This window comes from Maylandia zebra, linkage group LG3, assembly GCF_041146795.1.
Source record: "Maylandia zebra isolate NMK-2024a linkage group LG3, Mzebra_GT3a, whole genome shotgun sequence".
Taxonomy (NCBI): Eukaryota; Metazoa; Chordata; class Actinopteri; order Cichliformes; family Cichlidae; genus Maylandia; species Maylandia zebra.
The window spans coordinates 24,384,609-24,402,367 of record NC_135169.1 but is presented as its reverse complement, the minus strand read 5'-3'; the positions used below and the strand labels follow the sequence as shown (position 1 = coordinate 24,402,367).

Genomic DNA, 17,759 nt, shown 5'->3' with positions numbered 1-17,759 from the left:
ATGTGCACTGGCTAAGACAAATGGTACTGATACAGTGCTTTACCCCATGATTTTGGTCCACTCTTCTTTACACCACCACATCAGTTCATTAAGGTTCATTCATTTATGCACAGCTCTCTGAATGTCCCACCGCAGCATTTCCATCAGGTTTCTTCTTTTTCAGTCACTCTGCTATAGATTTGTTGCTCTGTTTATGCTGTTGCATGACTTAGCTCAGGCCATGCTTTAGCTGTCAGACAGACTGCTTCAAATTTGAGTCTAGAATATTTCAGTATACAGAGGAGTTTATGGTTGACTCAATGACAGCAAGGTGCCAAACCCCATGGCTGAAAACAAAGTCCAAATGATCACACCTCCACCACCCTGCTTGACAGCTGGTATGAGGTATCTGGTTTTCCTCAAATGTGGTGCTGTGCATGATGGCCAGATATCTGTACTTTGGACTTTGGTGTCATCAGTCCAAATGACATTATTTCAGAAGTCTTGTGGTCTGTTCAGATGAAACTTGGCAGCACAGCTTAAGATTTGCATTCCTTTTTCAAAAGAGGCTTTGTACTGGAAGTTCGTCCAAAAAGCCTGTAGAGTCGGAGATTGTTGCATTGTAATACCCCCATCAGCCTTTTTACATCTAAGGGGTAAATGATTATGTAGCTTCAAGCGACAAAAGAAACTTCAGCAAACAAAACGTTCAACAGTTTTTCATTTATTCCATATTCACCTGTTGGCATTTGTCATAATTTTATTAGTATTTTGTTTCATTCATTAGTGGTTTAATACAACAGCGTGTACAGTGTCTCAATAACAACATCTGCTTTACAAAAAAACCAAAAAACAAATTAGCAACAACATCTGCAGTGCGTGGACTCTGGATACCAATAAAGTTTTTAGTCAATTAAAACGGGGACAGTGGCACTAACACAAAAATGTATTTATTATGTCTTAAACAATATAAACTGACCATCATACTTTGATTAGCTAGGCTTGACCTCAGCTAATCTGAATGACTAAACTGCACCTCTCCAAGGTGTTTGTGCTTTCTGATGTATTTTCAATTAAATTATCTGACATATATTATGACCTGCTGTGTGCTGTAACATTTCAGTTTGAGTGAAGCCTTTTATTACTCTGTTATTTAGCATTATTTATCTCTTTGTCTAATGCTGGCTGGCATTAGCTGTTGGTTTAGCACTCCACCTAGTAGCTGGAAAAAAAAGAGCTATGTGACTCCAAAAAACCCAACATAGTAGCAACTAAAATATTAACGCTTTAAAATGCTTAGTCCAAAATCAAGAGGTGGTACCACAGTGTCAATGTCATTCTTTTACATACAGTCTATTGCAGTTACTAGTTGCTAATAATTAATTATTAGGAATACTGAGAAATGTTTTGCAGATCTCTTATAGTTGTGAGAAAATCTTTTTTATAATAAAAGTAGTTTTTGTGAATGTAGTAGATGCCCAGCTGTCTTAAATAAAAGAAAATAGCCTTCAGTTGTTTAGAAAATGCAAAGCAGTCTTCACTGTGATCATAATAAACTGTGCAAGTCCAGGGTATTAACATAAAAGCTTCAAAACAGCATCATAAATAATATAGCAGAAAAGAAAACAGAGCAAACGCAGTCTGGAAAAAAAAAGGAAATTTTGCAGATTTTGAATTAATTTTTTTTTTGTGAAGAATGAAGTGTTTCCAGAGTCCAATCACCACGGCTGAGGACGGCTGCTTTATTGGCAGGAAAAACAACAAAATACAGCAAAAGGCACATTCAATAACGACGGCCTCGTTCCCTTTCTAAAAAAACAAACAAACAAACAAACAAACAACAACAAAAACAACCCCCCCCCCCCAAAAAAAAAGATGCACAGCTAATAATGACTCAAAAAACTAAAGAAAAAAAAACTATTTAAAAAAAAAAGCACAGTGCTGCCATGCACAAGAGAAACAACACACTCATGAGCATGGGAAGGAAGACACTTTTTCCCTTCAGACACCCACCCACACCAGGTTAGCATTCCCTTTATAAATCCCTATTTATAATCCCTATATGATTAACGCACACACACGCACACCTGCTGCAGTTTCTTCCAAGGTCATTATTGCACCAGAGTTCAAGAAAGAAAAGTTATACAAAGAGTGAAAAGACCCCCGTTAGTTTCAAAGATGATCTAGTGTGAAAGGAATTAAGTATTGTGCTTCAATTATTTAAGCTTGTGTGTAAAAGTAGCCTCACTGCACACACTCACACAGAGCTTGGCATGTTCATGGAAGACACACATCTGTCTACAGCGGTTTATATACGAATCTTTCCAAACCACGTGGCAAGCAAACTACACGTTTTATAGCAAGTTGCAATGTTGAAGCATCCCCCCCCCCCCCCGCCCTTATTAAGACCTAGTTTTTGTAATACATTACAACAAAGAAAACACCCAAGCCATGTCCCTTCCATTTCAAATCAAGTTTCACTTAAAAGGTAGAGGGAATGGGTTGCCATGTTGGGAGACCTCACCACCATCACGCACACGCACACACACACACACACACCTTTAAATCCCCCAACATGCACTGTGCTACCAAAGGAAATAAGGTTGCCAAATCAAGTTTCAAGTGTCTGCAGGTTGTATATACTAAGAGGGGAAATGGGTTACCAAGCTGCGCCAATATCCCCCCTTTTGTTAGAAGATAAAGGCAGTAACATTCTGTTAATTTTCACTAATATCTTGTTTTTGTTTTCAGTGCTTTTCCAGCTTTTTCACAACCTTAAAAAAACAGAAAGACATTCAGCCATGGGAGGCGGCCCTCTGTGATGTACATTCAATGCGTTGTTATCACGTCACAGTGATGGAGAGTGATGCGGAAGACATTAAAGGCCGGGTGAGGATGGGTGGCTTAACCGGCCCGGCTCAGTCTGAGAAGGACTGAAGGGGAAAATGGAATTGAGCACAAAAATACAACCTGCTTCAACGTTTCTTGTACACAATTCCCTTACAAAACTTTTAAGCCAAAATTAACTCTCATTCCCACTGAGCAGACCCACAAATGGATCGATAGCAACCATCCAGCAACTGGAAACGTATTTTTCAAGCTTCAAAGATGACGGAGAGCATTTGATCTGAGAGCAGTGGATAACAGCATGTGTAGAATTATTTGTAATGTTACATTTTTTTCCTTTTAGCTGCATGATAAAAAAGAAATGATCAATTTCATTATCACTTGTGCTCCTAAAGAGACCAAAGTCAGAATCCTTCCAGGCTGAAGAACACCAGGTCCAGTTAAAGGCAGAAGTTGGTGATGATGTAGATTTTTTTCTTGAACATCATGAGGTTTAAGGCAGAGCCAAAGAAAATAGACTAGTTCTCTGTAACTGGGGTTACAGAGCCAGAAAACAAACTTGTGAATATACTTTGTGTTAGGAGAAGATATCGGTACCATAACTTTTCTAAAACTGTAAAATCAAAGCTGTCAATTTAATGTTCAGTCTCTATTCCTACCTTCATCTGCTGCCTTGAGCTGCGGAAAATGTCAGAAAGGAGGCGATCATGCAGAATTGAGCTCCCTCCAAAGGCTGTCTGCGCTCTCCCTTAGAGACAGATTGAGGAGCTCAGTCATTCAACTACACTCCTCTACAATGAAAGGAGCCAGTTGAGATGGTTGAGCTATCTGATAGGAGGGAGAGTTTGTCTCTCAGCTTGGGAACACGGAAGTGTCCGCCAAGAAGAGCTGGAGGAGCTGGCTGAGGAGAGGGAGGTCTGGGTGTCTCTGCTTAGACCGCAGCCCACATGACCGATTCTGGATAAGCTGCAGAAAATAGATGGATCGAAGTTTTCTGGTTTCTGTTTCTACTGACCAAACAGCCTGAAGACAATTAAGCCTTAATTGTTGGACTGCAAACAATGCCTTGGGCAAAGAACAGGAAGCTTTGGCCCAGATATCGAAGAGCTACAACAGAAGTCCCAAAAACATTAAGCTTGAAGCCAAAATCGTCAGGTAATAGCCAACGGGCTTCTAGATTTCCTCCTCATCAACGAATACCATGAAAGACCAAAACCAACAATCTATTAATCTATCGTTTGGTAACTAAAGACCTCCTGACACCTTTTCTAATTACTGAGACGATCATTGGTGGAAATCAGTGGGAAATATTATTGAACTTTAAAAAACACAAGGCTCAGCAGGTTTCTGCCATTTATCGCAAATGGCTCTAATAGACGAGTAAACAGTTTTAGAAAGATGAGTTTTGTTGTTCGTTTTGATCTTTTTCTGTACTAAAGAAAAATATAACATGGCACCAGACTTCTGTTTATAAGTCGGTAGGACGTGTGGACACGGAATTACATTTTGAGAAGCCTGTATGGTTATCTAAGCAGATCCAGATAGCTCGATTAAAACTGAACTTTCAGGATGTACAACATTGCTTTTAAAAGGATGTCCTTCCAGCTAACATGCTACTGTGGACAGTTTCTTACATGGTTGTCTTCAGCCAAAATGTAACCACTAACACTAATCAGACTGCAAGCTTATCATCCAGTGTGCTTTTTCCAGTTTTAGACTGCCTAATTTGTTGTTGCTTTTTGAAGTTTTTTTTTTTTTTTAACTTAAGGTGCATACACCAGCCTCGTGGGGTTGTTGGCCAATTGTGTGGCTTGCTTTAGGTGTGGTGCTGCGCGATGAGGTTGCGTAGCTGCTTGATGATGGTGTCGATGAGCTTCTGCCTGTCTCTATCTGTCTTCCTGAACTGGGCGAAGACGTTGTTCTTCCTGCTCGTCTCCTTCATCCTGGAGATGGGTTGTGGGTGGGTGAGCAAGAATAAACAGGGAAGAAAGAAGAGCCAATCAGAAATAAAAAAAGATTTTAAAGAAATCAATCAGGGACAAATAAGGATCAATATTTACTGGGCTGTTCATTTCATGCAATCAGGAAAACACAAGTTTATGAGCATGCTCAGAACAAGCACACATCCCTGCTAAGGTCGCCTATTTGAGAAGAAAAAAACCTTCATTGTCACATGTGTATCTCGGCATGTATTTTTTTTTTTGTATTCTTTAGCTGAACACTGGAGCGTTACGACCTCCAGGAAGTTCGGGGGCCCAGCAGACCAGACTAACCCCAGTAGGGTGCTTCCTCATGGGCAAAGAGAGACCACCAGGCCTGGCTATCTGAAGAGAAAAGGCTGTCCCTAATTAAGGTGCTCTGCCGCACAATGAATGAGAACATATGACTTTGTGCGTGTGTATTTTTTTTTGTTGTTGTTTCTTGCCTCAAGTCTTAAAAGTGTGTATTTACTTTCAGGTTTCTGTGTGAAAACTTTTAGAGGCGGTGATCCACAAAGTCAGATTATAACTTTTTGAGTTCATGCAGGTTGTGTGTGTGGTTATCTTCCCTATTTTCATATCAGCTCGGGCTCTATGGCCCTACACTGATGGTACACAGATACAGGATGCGGGTGGTGTTGTAGCGATAACATCCTATGGTTAACAGCCATGGCGATAAACATCAGTATCATCACGACATGAGTTTATGTTCTCAGGATGTGTGAGAGTGAGTAATACGGAAGGTGAGATTGCACACACCCTTTTTAAAAAGGAAGAAGGTAAACAGCTTTAGTAAACCCGAGTACTGGTCTTGGTGTAAGTACATGCCTCAAACAAGCATCTCACTCTCTCACACACACACACACACACACACACACACACGATACTCACGGCTTAAACAACCTGTCAAGAACATGAAGGAGGACAGGAGACAGAAAAGAGCAGATGGAGGAAAAGGTGGATGAAGTTCAAAAGTTCAAATGAGATTTGATGTAGGAATGCTGCTGGATTTCCACTGATCTGATGTTGACTTTCTCATTAAAGGAGCTCTGCATAACCCACAAACCCCAAACCCATCCATTAACATACATTGTCTTTGCCCACTTCCTCATTTCCAATTTATATTGCATGTTTGTCATACTTGAATATTTCAGGTCATTAGAGAAGATAACCACAGTAAATGCAAAATGCAATTTTAAATGATGATTTGGTTTATTAAAGGAAAACGTTATCCAAACCTACATGGGTTGTGAGAAAGTCATTGTTCCCCTAAATCTAATAACTGACTAGAGTTGTTGCTGCCAGGGCCAGCACAATCAAGCATTTGTGTTAATTGTCAATGCGTCTCTTCTCTGTGGAGGAATTTTGGTCCACTCTTCATTGCAGAATTGTTTTAATTCAGAAAGATCGAGGGAGTTTGAGTATGAACATCCTGTTTTAAGTCACAGCAAAGCATCTAAATCTCACGTAAGTCCAAACTTTGACCGGGCCTCTTCTTCATTTTGTTTGAGCCTCTCAGAGGTGGACTCGCTGATGTGTTTTGGATCCTTGTTCTATTGCATAACCCACGTGAGCCTGAGATTCAGGACACAAACTGATGGTTGGACATTCTCCTTCAGGATTTTCTGGTACATCAAGCAGACATCGTGGTTCCATCAATTACAGCAAAATGTCCTGAAGCAGCAAAGCAGCCCAGACCTTCACAGTACCACCACCATGTATGACTGCCGGTATGATGGTCTGTTTATGAAATACTGTGTTACACCACACGTAACCGGACTCTAACCTTACAAAAAGTTTGTCTCGTCAGTCCACAGAATACTTTCTCAAAAGTCTTGTTTTTTGGCAAATGTGAGACGACTCTTTATGTTCTTTGTGGTCAGCAGTGATTTTCTCTTTGAAACTTTCCTCCCGTCTCTTTCTGATTGTTGAATCATGCAGTTCTTTAGATGTTGCTCTGGGTTCTTTTGTGAGCTCATGGATGAGTCGTCGTTGTGTTCTTGGGAAGGTTCACCATCATTCCCTGAAATCCCAAAGCCTTGAAGTAGCTTTGTATCCCTTTCCAGACTAACAGACATCAATGACTTTGTTTTTCAGCTGTTTCTTTAGATCGTCATGGCGTGATGTGTTGGTGTTTGACATCTTTTAATACAATGCACTTCGTCAGACAGGTTGTATTTAAGTGATTTCTCTATTCAACAGTTCTTGCAGTAATTCGGCGTGGGTGTGTGAAACTAAACTCAGCTTTCCAAAACATGTGGGTGCTCAAAGTTGACGTATTCAAACAGGGTTAGGTAGATCTGGATAGAATTTTTTCCTTAATATATGAAATCATCATTTAAAAACTGCATTTTGTATTTTTGTAATGCGTTATATTTGCCTAATGTTGACATTTATTTGATGATCTGAAAAAATGGAAGCGTTACAAAAATGCAAACAAAAACATCAGTCTAAGAAATCAGGAAGGGGGCAAAATCAACAGCTTGCCCTTCCAGGTCATCTCCTTGTGCAACTTTCACTGCTGTCTGATCCCATTCCCAACACATGTACATCTGTAACCGGACAAACATCAACTTCTGTGTAAAATCAACCTGACTTTAATACTTGTATATCAAGGACAAGGGCTGGTTGTGAGAACTAGGTTTCACTATGAAATACCACAAATGAATCTCAATGGAAGAGTCCAAAATGTCCAAGCCTGATGTTGGGGGTACAGGGTCAGAAATTATTTTTCTTTCTTTTTAGACACTTTTAGGTTTGCGAACTACAAAAAAAAATACAATAAAAATAAATATATAAAATAAACAATTGGATCAGACTGTTGTAGAACATGGAGTTGTCTGAGGCACAATCCAGATTTGGCTCCAAGAAACTTAATCCTCTCCCCTAAAATAAAACTGTGCTGGGACACTGAAGGGGATCCAGCACACATCACAAGCGCTCAAGCTCAGAGTGGGATCTCCACTGATCTACAACTGCAAACATGCTGGATGTGATGCAGACCTTGATAAGGAAATCAGCCAAATTTGAGCCAGGCAGGGTTTAAATTTTTATGTGTGGGGGGGAACTAACCAAAATGTTGACGTTTTATCAATAGAAAGAAGTTTATGAAAATTCATAAAACTTAAAGTGAGGGCTTCAACTTTTTTTGTGAGATTAATTAACATGAAATTAACAGTAGTATAAAGCTGAGAAAACAAGGAAACTCTCACATTTAAGAAGCTGGAATCAGAAACTGTTTGGTCAGTTAATGGCAAAACAAGGATTTGAGTCATCCAAACAATGAGGCAACAGAACAACAGATTAACAGTAATGTGTGAATCCCAGAATGATGAATCACTACTCACTTCTCCAGCAGTGCCAGTGCAGTGTGTGGGTTGACTCTCAGGTATTTGCAGGTGGGTTTGCCGTAATCAGCCAGGTAGGTTGACCAATCCCACTGGGTGAACAAATCCAGTAACTAGAAAAAAAAAGTCAGAGGAAGAACGTGAGATTTAGGGAGTGTTTCTGTTTTACTCATAGGAAGATCTCAGATTTTGGAGATGATAAATTATCCATTAAGCAGTGATGAAATAAACACCAGCAGATCACCGATTCACTCACTAACCCACCAACATGTTGCGTAACAGCTGGTGCCCACTTCAAAAACCAGGGAAACATGAACCTGTAGCAGCTCTGAAGATAAATATGTGGTGTTTTATACAACTACGATGTACTCAGATGGATTCAGAGCCAAAGGTTTGTCTTGTGAACAGATGTGTGGCGCTTCCATGACCACATTTATCACAGCTTTTCTGGCCTTCTTTGCTCAGCTCGGCACCCCCACACCACCCCCTCACTCACAGCAGTGATAATCACGTTCATCACGACCTTGCTGTCGCATCTATGCCACTAGGTTAGTATATCAGACATGAGTGAGTCCTAAGGTATGCTCAGAAATACAGGATTGGGAGTGTAAGTAATAGAGGTGCAGCTCGCTGTAAAAATCACACCAACTGTGCTCTCCTTGAAAAAGGCTGGCAGGTGCAATCACGTTTCAATCGCAACTTTCAAAAACTTTACAAAGCTCAGAGGTGTCGATTTCATTTAAAGTAGTGGGTTGGACCAGTGAAATTCTCCTTGGTGTCAGTGTAAAGATTACAGATTATTAAGACATATTAAATACCTGGGAAGTGTTAATATATGAAAAAGAAGTGCAGTTTCAACAGTATGCCTCTGTTTTTCTACATAATGTAGAAATGCTGCTCTATGCTGCCCCGACTGTCCTGTAATTATAAAATGTTTTTGTTATATCACAGTAAGTCCTATTGTTATTGAATCTTTACTAGAAAACTAATTTCTATAGAAATATATAAACATTTTATATCTCACATTTAGTGAAAAAAATCTACATATGTGACACTAAAAAAAGAGCACTGCACACTAACTCCACATTAGCACACTAGATCCTCATCCCATGATTCCACCATGCTGGTGAAATCATGGTTCAACAAAACCTAGAAACCCACAGATGACGGTGAACCCGTTAATCCCGCTGGGTAGTACACCCCTCTGAAGACTGCTCAAAAACCGCGATGAACCGAAGAGACCAACAGAGAAATGGTCAAAAATTCCCGCTGCCGTCCAGCTCCCTTTAGTTGCCACAGGAAACCTCATGATGTTGCTGTTTGCGTCCAGACTGCACTGTGAGTTATTACTCAGTGTGATTAATAAGAACATTAAAAGCACATTTGTTTGTGGGTTACTGCTTTAGTCAGATTATGCTTGCTTACAAGTGCCACTTGTGATGAAGATCAGTCCGCATGTTATATGAGTAACCACTTGTGAAGTCCGGGTAACTCCAAAGGAAATAGTATTAAGTTCTGGCACTTGCAGCTTGTGCCAACTTAATGCGGATGTTTATGTCTTCAGCACTTAAAAAATGACCAAATCGTCTCAAGAAACCTTTAAGTTCCCCACATGGAGACATTTTTACATTTAGGTAAATAAAAGCAACAACGCCAAGAAAGTAAACGGCAAACGGGTCAAGGGAAAGGAAAGAAAAGCAACAAGCTGGAGAGGTTGAGTCTTCTTCGGAATGGCCCACATTTCAAACAGTTGCATAACCTGCCGCTGCCCTGCTGAACTCTACCTAAAACACACACACACACACACACACACACACACACACACACACACACACACACACACACACACACACACACACACACACACACACACACACACACACAGAAACAGGCCCAGGCAGGCAGACCCGTAAGCCTGCAGACATTCACACACGCCGTCTCTCTATCTCTGTCTGTAACACACACACATATGAGCAGGAGCCCCAGTGAACTCTGGGTAACACCAAACACAGATCCAGAGAGAGAAACCATATGTGAGCAAGGGATGAGAGAAGAAGAGGAGGAGGTGGAGGAATGGAGTACAGAGGGATGGAGAGCAAAACCACATGTGAGGAAAGGGGGAGAGAAAATGAGGGAGAGTAAAGATGGAAGGAGACACAGATGGAGAGGAATGGATAACAGCGCTTACAGAAAGAGGGAGAGGGTAAAGGAAGGGCAGATGAAGATGGATAGATAAGACTAAGAGAAGGGGATAGACCGGAGTTAGCTGATGAAGGTGCCCCGGCAGGCGACCGGGGAAAACAGAACGGATGACAGAGGACACGAGAGAAATTAAGTGAAGTGAAAAATCTGTGAATGTCACTGGCTTGTACTGCTGCTTTCTCAGCGTTCACATCTGTAACTATGGTCCTGACGTTTACGAAAACTGTGCTTCACCTCACAGAAACTCCTGCATGGAATCGTTAATCATCCAGTTAGTCCCTATTGTACATAGGATTGATTTTTACAAGTTCCCTGGAGGGTCCTTTATCTTTTCTTAATTCTTCTTTATACTCAAGTCAGAGAGACACTATTTATTCAATCCAACACGCATTTTTGTGTTTGTATAATCAGAATGTTGAGCTGTCATGGATGTGCTTTCAGTCTTCCACTGAGTTTAACGCCATTAGATTTCACACACTTAGCAACTTGGTTTTGTACCACTGAACTGTGCGGTGACTTCATATAGCGCTGCTGTTTGTTATTTTTGACATGAACCGCCTAGCTAACCTCTGCTGGAGACTTAGAACCCTTCCCCCCATGCACTCCTCGATGGCAGCAGCCTCCTGCAGCAGGACAGTGGATTTAAGAAAGATATCAAAGAACCCGAGGCTGTCAAACTCTCTGGATCTCTCCAGACTCTGTCCTACAAAAAGCCCTGGAGCAGACCCAAGATGCTGCAGAGTTTATGTCTCTGGGCTGGTTTGGGAACGCCTTGGTGTCCACCCAGACAAAGAGGTGGTGGTCAGGAAGAGGTAGGTCTTAGATTCTTGCCCACGCAATCCAAACACACCTAAGTATTGATGGCTGCTGCGGTGCTAGCAGCTTGTGTTGCTAATATAAACAGTGCTAACAGCAGTAGACTGTGCCTTTCTCCAGGCTAACATCTCCATGCCTGTGCGGAGCGGGCATAGCTGACATAGCCGACAATCGTCAACAATCATCGTCTGTATCAAAGTCCTGCAGAACCACACTGAGCTGCTGACATCTAATTACGTCACCACTCGTTCTTTAACATCGCTGACTGAGAAGGAAAGGGGCGTGGCCCTGGTAAGGGACTGGTGGTGTTGTAACACCTTTGAATCGACAGGTAACTGCTGTTGTACATTAATAAAATAACTCGTGTAACTGCAGAGCATTCGTGGTCAGCAACTTCTAAACATTACAACACTCTGACTGACCTGTCTTGGACATGTCTGTACAGTATTTAACACCAGACTCAAGATTTTTGCTGACTCAAAAATCAGTGGATGATGTAACAAGTTGCTACATCTCTGCGACGTGATAAATCGGCCCAAATGAAACAAGAATTTACTGGGTGTTCAGTTACTTCTTTATCTGGGAACTGAACTCATACAATCAAACCAATACAGACAAGACCAGCTGAACAGTGCCTGCTTCAGTCAGTAGTAAAATAGATGGCCTTACAGACCACCATAAGCCACGATTCCACATGCATTCATACAGCGCTTTACCTTTGACACACAGACTTAAAACTATCTTGGCCAAGGACACTTCAACATACGGACTGGATTGAATCAGGGATTTTCCAATTACTGGACGAGCCTCTCTGCCTCCTGAGCCACAGCCGCTCGTGCTTTAGACACGTGGAAGTTTCCTTTCATAAAGACCCAGAATTTGAAGACTGCTGTGGGATTACTGAGTTATAGCAGTGTATTTACTTTCCAATTAAGCACTGCTTTTGTCTTATTTTGAATTCACGCCACCTTTATTTCCAGAGCAGGTTCAGTTCAGTTTTTATTATTTTAAAAACACTCTGGGGTTTTTTTTTTCGGTTTCATTATTACTTTGTTTTCCTAATTATTTTTAATGGAGCATATTTTTTTAGAAGTACAGACCAGAAAAGCTGACAGCACTTTATGAAGCTCACAATCGTGTAAACACCTTGAGAGTGAATCAAGAAATACACCAAAACCTCATGAGGCGGGCTGTGATGACCAACCTGACAAACTAAAGCGAAACACATTACACACCCCTCGTCCAAAGGCAGCCGGTCACAACGCGCTCCATCCGGAGATGGACCCCAGAAAAGGAGGATGCTCTGAGAGACTGCTATGACACCACAGACTGGGATGTGCTCCTGAGCCCACATGGTGAGGACATAGAGGGGGCGACACACTGTCTTACAGACTACCTCAACTTTTGAGTGGACACAGTCGCCCCTGCTAAGACGGTACGGTGTTATCCTAATAACAAACCGTGGGTAACACAGGAAGTCAAAGCTGTCCTCAACATGAAGAAGAAGGCTTTCAGGAGCAAAGTGAAGGAGGAGATGAAGGCAGCACAGCGGGAGGTGAAACGCTGCCTGAGGGAAGCAAAGGACACCTACAGGAGGAAGGTGGAGCAGAAGTTGGAGAGGAACAATATGAGGGAGGTCTGGAATGGTGTGAAAACCATCACAGGCCACAACACCAAGAAAAGCACAGTGTGTGTCTGTGGAGAAGGTAAACGAACTCAACAACTTCTTCAACAGGTTTGACCAGCCCACAACCCCCCCACCCTCACCCTCACCTTCACTACAGAGTCCAATCCCCACTCTCCTACCTCCCTTGCTTCCCCCCCTTCCTGACACCATGTCACCCCCCTCCTCCAATCCCTCTCTCAGCAGCAAGACATCTCCCCCCCCTCCCCCCCTCCCAAACATCTCCCAGTGTCACAGTGGATCAGGTCAGGAGACAACTGAGGAAGCTTCGCCCCAGAAAGGCAGCAGGCCCAGACAAGGTGTGTCCTAGGATGCTAAAGGCGTGTGCTGCTGAACTTGGGGAGCCGCTACAACGAGTCTTCAACCTCAGTCTGCGACTGGGGAGAGTGCCCGCCCTATGGAAGACATCCTGCATCGTCCCGGTCCCCAAAAAGAACCGGCCCAATGAGCTGAATGACTTCCGACCGGTGGCACTGACGTCACATCTTATGAAGACTCTAGAGCGGCTCTTCCTCAACCTCCTCCGACCACAGGTACAACATGCCCAGGACCCACTACAGTTTGCATACAAGGCGGGTGTCGGAGTGGAGGATGCCATCCTGTACCTCCTACACAGAGCCCACTCACACCTGGATGGGGGAAAAGGCACGGTCAGGATCCTGTTTCTTGACTTTTCCAGTGCCTTTAATACCATCCGGCCCTGTATGCTTCAGGAAAAACTGAACAGGATGGAGGTGGACCCCTGCCTGGTGGCTTGGATCTCCGACTACCTCACCGACAGACCACAGTACGTCAGGCTGAAGGACATCACGTCTGACACTGTGGTCAGCAGCACAGGAGCACCACAGGGAACTGTGCTGTCCCCTCTTCTCTTCACCCTGTACACCTCTGACTTCTGCTACAACTCTGAATTATGCCACATTCAGAAGTTTGCAGACGACACAGCCATCATGGGGTGTATCTGGGATGATCAGGAAGAGGAGTACAGAAGTCTGGTGAGGAACTTTGTCGCATGGAGTCACACAAACCACCTGCAACTCAACACCTCAAAGACTAAGGAACTGGTTGTGGACTTCGGGAGGTCTAGAGCAGGTCCACTGCCGGTTCAGATAGAGGGGGAGGAGGTGGAGGTGGTCAACAAGTACAAGTACCTCGGGCTGTGGGTGGACAATAAACTGGACTGGTCATGCAACACAGAGCACCTGTATAAAAAAGCCCAAAGCCGACTGTACTTCCTCAGGAGGCTGAGGTCTTTTAACATCTGCAGGAAGCTCCTGAGGATGTTTTACCAGTCAGTGGTTGCTGGAGTACTTTTCTATGCTGTGGTGTGCTGGGGGAGCAGCACAGCAAAGAAGGACTCATCCAGGCTGGAGAAACTGATCAGGAAGGCTGGCTCTGTGGTCGGCATGAAGCTGGACACTCTGGTGACAGTGGCAGAGAAAAGGACATTAAAGAAACTGCTGGACATTATGAACAATGCCAGGCATCCTCTGCACACGGCCATTAACAACCAGAAGAGTCTATTCAGTGACAGGTTGCTTCTCCCAAAGACAAGAACTAACAGACTTAAAAACTCCTTTGCCCCACACGCCATCAGACTGTTTAACTCCTCTCTGGAGGGGAGAGGGAGGGGAAACAGGAGGACAAAGGAGGGGGGAACAACTAAGCTGTAGTGCCTCTTCACCTCACTGTGCAATACTTTTGTAAATAGTCAACGGTGCAATAGACTCAATACTTGAAATGTGCAATTCACTTGTATTTTTATTTTTATTCCTATTTATTCTATTTATCCCCTTCGTATATTTTATTTATATTGTCTCTGTATTTATATATATGTGTGTGTGTGTGTGTGTGTGTGTGTGTGTGTGTGTGTGTGTGTGTGTATATATATATAATATTCTGTAACTCTGTAACTTCTGTCGGTGCTGTGCTTTTTTGGAAATCGAATTTCCCAGAGGAACCCACCCGAGGGATTAATAAAGTTCTATCTTATCTCTTATCTTATTTGCTTTATTATTATTATTATTATTAAATTATAGTGAATTTTGTGAGCACAAATTGAAGTTTTGCTTTAACTTTAACATGCCTGGGTGTGCCACCGAGCTATTAAACAGCTATAAACTAACTGGATCAGGAGTTGCCCATCAGCAGGTACCAAGAAGTCATACCAGTCTGAACTAACCACCAAAACTGATTGTTTTAATATAAATGTTTATTCTCTTCCACAGCCTGTCAGATATATGATTTATCTGTTTTATTGATTAGCCTTTCTTTAAGTGTTCCCCTTTATTTTGTGCCATAGAACGTGAGACTTTATCAAAATATGAAGCACTTTGTCACTGTGCTTTGAAAATGCCATAAAAAAAGTTATTATTATTATTATTTCACGTCATATGTAAGTGAAAGTAGTCCTTGAAGCTGCATCTTTATCTGTATTTTTTTTTAAAGGTCATGGCTTCTACCTGACTTCACCTCTTCAGAGTTATTCCTGAAAACAGGAAACATCCTAAATATTTTCTCAAATGGTTCAACCTGGCTTCGCAAGACAAGTGATTCCGTTGGACTCCCCCCCCCCTTCCTTTCCTCCCTCCTTTGACCCCCTCCCAACGTCTCCTATCGCTGCTTTCTGCTCCTTTCCTTCCACCCTCTGGCCTTTTCACTTCTGCGCTCAGCTCTCTCTACTTTGTCCCCGAGTTCACCCTTGCACGGCCGAGGTTTGACCTGCTAATCCTCCCATATAAACAAACAAACACACACACACACACACACACACACACACACACACACACACACACACACACACACACACACAAGTGAGGGCGGTTAAAGCACAAATATTATTTGATGATTAGGTGCCGATACAAGTGTGCGCACAGTGTTCACATAAACTGTCTGAGTATTATATAATATTGTTTGTCAGGATGTTTCCATCTGCTTGTGTGCAGGAAGTTATTTGTGCACACGCACCTTGCTTTGTGTATGTATGTCTGCACTGCTTGTACGTCTGTATTTGTGGGGACCACATGCGCACTATTCTTCACTTTAACGCAGATGTTTGAACGCAAAAAAAAGCCTTTTAAAGTTATTGTTGAAGGTGTTGGAGGATGGGCTTTGTGCTCAAAGACACAGCACATCTGTACTTGTTTCTGAGGAACATACAAGGTAAAAGCATGTGGGATAAACACATACTTTAGCTGCCTGTTTACAGGAAGTAACGCCCCCCAACACACACACACAGCAAAGAAGACACACGCCACCATGCATCCATAGATGGATAAGCTGCTGGCTGAGATTCGTGAGATTTTCATTTTATCTGACAGCAAATCACTGTCTTCACTCTGCAATCATGCTCTGCGCATCAGTCTTCCTTTATCTCTTGCTTTCTTCTCCCACCCACTTTCTTTTTTTGTATCAGAGATAAAAGGAAAATAAACCTGCACAAAATTTCCCGTTAGGCATGAGGATTGCAGAGGACAAGAGAAAGAAAAAAGCAGTGAGGAGGACAAAGACTAGGAAGGAGAGAAGAACAGGACCACAGACCATACACAAGATCCCACATTGGTTAGCAAAGTCCCTTCAACCCTTCAAACTTTGAGTTCAGGGTTTTTACTGCAGCCATGCTGGTGTGTTTGAAACCTGACATGATGAGGGATCGACCTAAAAGCAATGACACTGTGGGCTAGTTGGCAAATGTATACTGTAAGGTAAAGACCCTCCCCAAGCCGCAGGTTTCTTCCTGTTAAAGGGGAGTTTTTCCTTCCTACTATCACCAACTGCTTGCTCATAGGGAGTCATCTTACTGTTGGGGTTTTCTCTCTTTTTTAGTGTCTTTTTCTTAAAATATAAAGCACCTTGAGGCAACTATAGTTGTTGTTATCTGGTGCTATAAAAGTAAAACTCAATCTTCATTTTTCAGTCTGCTAGTTTTCCACTCTTATTCTTTTAAATGCAACAGAAAAAATTAGTATGGGGAGGGTCACAGACAAGATGGAAAAAAACTGCTGCAAAAACAAACCTTTAGCTTCATCGTAACATTAACAGCTCTGTCTTTTTTTTGGGCAAAACATCTCATGTGAGGGAGGGCAGCATTTGGGTGCACACGTAAAATTACGGCTATTTGTCTTCAACTTTGGTACCTCAGGTGCTGATCTGAGTAAAATTAAGAGCAGTAATGTGGGACAAAAGGGATAAAAATTAAGAAAAGGGAGAAATCAGGGCAGCAGGGAAAGTTTATGAGTGAACCTCAGTTTGGATGACAAACTTTATTTATACGTCACTTTTCTTTGCAAATTTGCACCAAGGGGAAAAAAAAAAAAAAGTCTAACGCAAACATCGATTAGGGGGGTGACACAGGAGTGAGGAGTGGAGGGCACGAACAGTAGGAGAAGTTCAACAAGAAGGGAGGACAGCAGGAGGAGGAGGCAGATAAGACTGATGAAAATGGAAAAGAGACGGAGAAAGAAAAAAAAAGTGTGTACGGGGGTGGGGGAGCGTGGGCTGTCCAAAAAACAAAAAAAACCAAAACCCAGCCACACGCGAGCCAGCAGGTCCTTCTCTCTCTCTCTCTCTCTCTCTCTCTCTCACACACACACACACACACACACACACACACACACACACACACACACCCCTGACCCTTGATTCACCCGAAACACACACACAGAAAACGGCAGGTCTCTCGCTTCACCTCTAGCTGAACTTCTCTCTCCGTCTCGCTCTCCCTCTCTCACCTCGCTGTGACCTCCCCCACGCTATCGCTGCTGTCTCCTCACACACACACAGATTATTGCTTCCTCTTATTCTTCTGGGGGGTGGGCAGAATAACAGTGATGTGTTGCCCTCACATTTCTTGTTTGTTTTCTCTCATTTCTTCTCCGCTAATGGGCTTCTTTTACTTCTCGTAAT

General features: G+C 42.6%; 1 protein-coding gene across 2 annotated transcripts in view; it reads right to left on the bottom strand.

Moving 5' to 3' along the window:
- Positions 1-687: 687 nt before the first annotated feature.
- The window catches only part of exoc6b (exocyst complex component 6B), a 130,527-nt gene continuing 113,455 nt past the window's right edge, over positions 688-17,759 (bottom strand). For both annotated transcript variants that reach the window (XM_004561117.3, XM_004561119.4), the window contains 2 exons: positions 8,153-8,265; positions 688-4,769 (listed from right to left, as the gene is read on the bottom strand). In XM_004561117.3, the coding sequence (XP_004561174.3) occupies positions 4,643-4,769; positions 8,153-8,265 (240 nt within the window). In that variant the 3' untranslated portion in view covers positions 688-4,642. The remainder of the gene's footprint in view (positions 4,770-8,152; positions 8,266-17,759) is intronic.